Source organism: Protobothrops mucrosquamatus, unplaced genomic scaffold (assembly GCF_001527695.2).
Source record: "Protobothrops mucrosquamatus isolate PMUCROS unplaced genomic scaffold, P.Mucros_1.0 scaffold13967, whole genome shotgun sequence".
Lineage (NCBI taxonomy): Eukaryota > Metazoa > Chordata > Lepidosauria > Squamata > Viperidae > Protobothrops > Protobothrops mucrosquamatus.
Window position 1 is genome coordinate 836 of NW_015399736.1, and position 5,392 is coordinate 6,227.

General features: G+C 41.4%; 1 protein-coding gene across 1 annotated transcript; it reads left to right on the forward strand.

The window, feature by feature from the left end:
* Positions 1-1,319: 1,319 nt before the first annotated feature.
* On the forward strand, positions 1,320-5,081 carry LOC107301530 (gamma-secretase-activating protein-like; the record flags this gene model as incomplete). The annotated part of the gene is made up of 5 exons (XM_015830739.1): positions 1,320-1,424; positions 3,174-3,233; positions 3,742-3,785; positions 4,765-4,850; positions 4,957-5,081. Coding segments are annotated over 5 exons (420 nt in total), but the record flags the coding sequence as incomplete, so codon positions are not given.
* Positions 5,082-5,392: the final 311 nt, after the last annotated feature.

Sequence of the window (5,392 nt, forward strand, 5' to 3'; positions counted from 1 at the left end):
GACACCTGTCTAAGATGGTATAGGTTCTCCTACTTGAGCAGGGGACTGGACTAGAAGACCTCCAAGGACCCTTCTAGCTCTATTCTATTATTAGTATTAGTATTAGTATTATTTTGTCGCTACATGTTATTTGCCCTTTCAGCCTCTCCTTTGAACCCTGATAACAGAAACGAACAAATGTATAGACCCAACGTACAGATTTCTCAAATCACGTTCGATATACCTGATACTCTGTACCTTGACCCCTGTCGCCTAAAATTGTATTTATGTTTCTTAAGATGCTGAAAAATTGGACGTCAGAACTGTCAAAGAAGGAGACCGGGTGGTATGTTTTAATTTTTTTGCCCTTTATGCTTTTTTTTGGTTGGGGCTGAAATGAGATCGGGCAGAGTGAAAAACGTCCCAAGTTTTGTTCTAAATGTCGTATTTCAAGATGTAAAAAATAATTACCTGGGCAGAGATCTGGTGTGGTTTTTGATGAATTATTACAAGGTAAGATGAAACTCATTGCCGTCAGAATACAAGCTGTTGAGATCTGAGAAAGAGTGCAGAGAAGAGCAACAAAGATTATCAGAGATCTGCAGGCTAAACCACACGATGAATGATTGAGGGAACTAGATATGTCTAGTCTATCAAAGAGAAGGACTAGGGTGATGTGATAACAGTCTTCCAGTATTTGAGGGGCTGCCACAAAGAAGAGGGGGGTCAAGCTATTCTCCAAAGCGCCTGAAGGCAGGACAAGAAACAATGGTTGGAAACTGACCAAAGAGAGAAGCAACCTGGAATTAAGGAGAAACTTCCTAACAGTGAAGACAATTAACCAGTGGAACAGCTTACCACCAGAAATCGTGGGTGCTCCATCACTGGAGCTTTTAAAAAGAGACTGGACAATCACTTGTCTGAGATGGTATAGGTTCTCCTGCTTGAGCAGGGGGCTGGTCTAGAAGACCTCCAAGGTCCCTTCCAGCTCTATTCTAACCTATTATCCAAAGCAACTGAGGTCAGGCCAAGAAGTAATGGGTGGAATCTTATTAAAGAGAGATCTAACCTAGAACTAAGGAGAAATGTCTTGATAATGAGAAAAGTTAATCAGTGGAACAACCTGCCTCCAGAAGTTGTGGGTGCTCCATCACTGGAGATTTTAAAGAAAAGACTGGACAGCCATTTGTCTGAACTGGTATAGGGTCTCCTGCTTGAGCAGGGGGTTGGACTAGAAGACCTCCAAGGTCCCTTCCAATCGTATTCATTCTGTCTTCTGTGTATGACATGACGTCGTACTATTTCTCTCCTGTAACGGTGCTCATTTCCTTCCCTTTTAGACGATCGAAAATTCGAGTCGGCTTTCGAAGGAGAGAATTGCCGATGATCTGATTTGGTCCCAGTGGGACATGCGAGAACAAAGACTCTTCTACATTGTCACAAAGGTGAAAAAAACCTGAAAACGTTTGTGTTTTCTTGATCATATAGTTCGCTTATTCTTTACGTGGTGGGTTATTTGCTAGCAGCAGTTTGACCCCCATCTTAAAATGATAAAAGGAGCTATTGACCTATAGAGGAGATTGAGGTCATCCCTGGAAGACTTTTCAGGAGAAAAAGAAATAATAATCTTGCTCTGTCTTCTCTCCCTTGTTACAAGGAAATATTTTTTAAAAATTGTGAGGCCAGTTACAAAATTGGCTCCAGAACTATAACATAAATTGTTAACCCGTTTGGTCAGGCAAGAAGCCTGGAGACGGTGAGTTCTAGTCCCACTTTAGGCATGAAAGCTGACTGGGTGACTTGGAGCCGGTCCCTCCCTCTCAGCCTAACCCACCTCACAGGATTGTTTTTGTGGGAAAAAGAGGAGTAGGAAATATTAGGCACATTTGTCACCAAGAGTTATTTATAACAATAATGAAGGTGGGATTAAAAAAAATCTGGTTTATGATGGTGTAGAGCAGGGGTCTTCAAACCTGGTCCTTTTATGACTTGTGGACTTCAACTCCCAGAATTCCTCAGCCAGACACGCTGGCTGAGGAATTCTGGGAGTTGAAGTCCACCAGTCATGAAAGGGCCAAGTTTGAAGACCCCTCCCAGAATTCCTCAGCCAGGCACGCTGGCTGAGGAATTCTGGGAGTTGAAGTCCACGAGTCATGAAAGGGCCAAGTTTGAAGACCCCTCCCAGAATTCCTCAGCCAGGCACGCTGGCTGAGGAATTCTGGGAGTTGAAGTCCACCAGTCATGAAAGGGCCAAGTTTGAAGACCCCTCCCAGAATTCCTCAGCCAGGCACACAGGCTGAGGAATTCTGGGAGTTGAAGTCCACCAGTCATGAAAGGGCCAAGTTTGAAGACCCCTCCCAGAATTCCTCAGCCAGGCACACTGGCTGAGGAATTCTGGGAGTTGAAGTCCACCAGTCATCAAAGGGCCAAGTTTGAAGACCCCTCTCAGAATTCCTCAGCCAGGCATTTGATTGTGATTGTGGCATTTGACTGCCAGCCAGTGTTCGTGGATCCTGTTTTTTAATTGACGTGAGGTTTGTCCCACGTAGAACTGATTGCAAATTGATTTTGTAAATGACATTGTTTCTTTCATCCTTCCTTATCTTATTTTTGATTTTGGTTCTCCTCTGAATGAAAATTATGCTGTTTCGTGTCAGAATCTGATGTCTTGATAGAAAATGGATCCATGCACTAAAATAATAGGATTTATTTTTCCAGATACCATCGAAGTTACTAATTAAAGCTCTTGTAACTGAAAACCAAGGGATTTTTCTCGCGAATGAAATATACGGCTGGTTAATTCATAATACCAAAGGTGTATTGTAATTTTTTAATTTTGAATGATCACTAAACAAACTCTTGTAAGTCACGGACAACCTGTATTCAATTGGATATGCCATAATAATAACTTGCAGCTATAGTCTGCATTTGTTGACTCTTCTCTTAATGAAAATCTTAATTTTGCCTCATCTGATCAGGGAGAGCTCAAAGTATGTTGCAAAAGAAAAGATGCAAATCAATTACTCTGCCCCCCCCCCCCTTTTTTTTTTTGGTCCACCGTGAAGAATCTGTTGAGAAGCTTTCATTTGCAATTTAAAAAAATAATAATTTAGATTTTCTGGAGCCAGGATAATGTTTACCTCCACAGATCAAACTTTAGTCTCTGTTAATATTATGGTTTTTTTTTATTGTAGAAAGAACGGGACACATTAAATTGCATCCAATTTTACCCCAATAAAGACTTTAAACTAATAGTAAGTTCTCCTGAAGGTTTTTTATATTGAAAGTAATGTTAAACTATGTGGAGGGGGGTTTTTTGGGCGATGATGAATGAAAAGGATATTATCCGTTTTTAAATCGTAAACAAAAATCGCATATATATACAGGGTTAAACCAAATTTAAATAAGCCACGTTTGATTGCATTCAGACATTATTTGGAAGCAAGCAAATTTACATCATGGTTTAGTGCAGTATATGTGAACTTAACATCTACTCCTTGTGTATTTCAGTACACGCTGGTTATTAAACACATGTGACCTGCCTCCTTTAACAAATCAACACTTCCAAAAGTAAAGAGTATCTCAAACCAGGAGCAGAGCATAATGTAAAGCCTAGATACATTATATTATGTATTGACCAGTAGGAGGCACTATAGAACTGGTTTTATTCTTATTGGGGACTCTTTGGGGTTGATGTTCTGTGTTCAACAGAAATAGTGTTTGCTTGCAAAATCCTCATATCTCTTTTTGTTTTTTAAACAGCTCGAAGCACCTTTAGAGATCTCTGTGGCTGACATAAGATTAAAGTGAGTTTACTGGGGGGGAAATTTCTCTTTGCTTCTGTATGTACAGAATGTAATACTGTAAATACAATATTTTTTAAAAAAATTGAAAAGCATATAAAAATGAAAAAAAAAATCGCCCCGCAATCCTCTAAAACAAGGGTCTTCAAACTTGGCCCTTTGATGACTTGTGGATTTCAACTCCCAGAATTCCTCAGCCAGCCTAGATGGTACATATTCACAAATAGGTGTAAGGAGAATTCTGCGTAAGCGTTTCAACCCGTCATAGCTGTATCATTGTAATCATGGATAGCTAATCTACATGACTGAGTAGTTTGCATGTTGCTAATGGACCTCACCTCTTCAAATCATTTGAGTTGTTGGGACCGTATGCCTATCCTTCCAAAATAGTTAAACTGAGTTAAAATCAATCATCTAGTTTAATGAAGAGAAGGACCAGGGATGACATGATAGCCGTGTTCCAGTATCTCAGGGGCTGCCCCAAAGAAGAGGGAGTCAAGCTATTCTCCAAAGCCCCTGAAGGCAGGACAAGAAGCAACGGATGGAAACTAAACGAGGAGAGAAGCAACCTAGAACTAAGGAGAAACTTCCTGACAGTGAGAACAATTAACCAGTGGAACCACCTGCCTCCAGAAGCGGTGAATGCTCCAACCCTGGAAGTTTTTAAGAAGAGACTGGACAGCCATTTGTCTGAAATGGTATAGGGTTTCCTGCCTGAGCAGGGGGTTGGGCTCGATGACCTCCAAGGTCCCTTCCAACTTTGTTATTATCATCAGCATCTTTACAATGAAACAGTGTACTTGTGTTACAGACATCCCTGTTGATTCCTTTCGCAAGGATTATGAATTTCAGTTTATTGGTTTATTTAGAGTATGGCATGTATTTCAGTAAAGTAGATGACCTGCAACGTCCCTTCCAACATCGTCATCGTCATCATCATCATTATTAAGATGCAGTAGTATCTCCTGTTTTCTCTTCCCAGATCTGTGAACTTGAATTATAGTTGTTATCAAGACCAAGAAGTTACACCCAAACCTTTGGACGTGCATATTTTTACCAGCGACACAGGTTTGTGTACAAGAGAAGGATGCTTGCTTCTTTCAAGATCTAAAAAAAAAAATAAAGTGGAAACTCCATATTTTCAGTTTCTTAATAGATATCTTTCCTTCCTTAGGAAGCTTGTGTTTGTGTTACAGTCTGGCCACTACGAATGCCAAAGAAGTGACATATTCTGTGGCTTTCCTACACAAAGGTAAGTTTATATTCTCTCTTACAAAATTAGCCAGAATGTTATATTGATTCATGGTGAATGGAGAGGCAGTTTGATCTAGCGCAGTGGTTCTCAACCTGTGGGTCGGGACCCCATTTGGGGTCGATCGACCATTTCATGGGGGTCGCCAAGCAAGGCTGTCCGCCATTTTTTTGTCCGCCATTTTTTTTGTCCGCCATTTTTTCCCCTTTTCCGGTGGGTGCCTTACCTCCCTTGGGCTGGGCCAGCTGGTGGTTGGCCTGCTCCGTCTCTGCCGCTTGCCAGATACGCCTCAGCCGGCGCAGGGGGCGGAACCACGCATGCGCGGCGCTCCCGGGCAGGGAAAGTCCTTGACTTACGA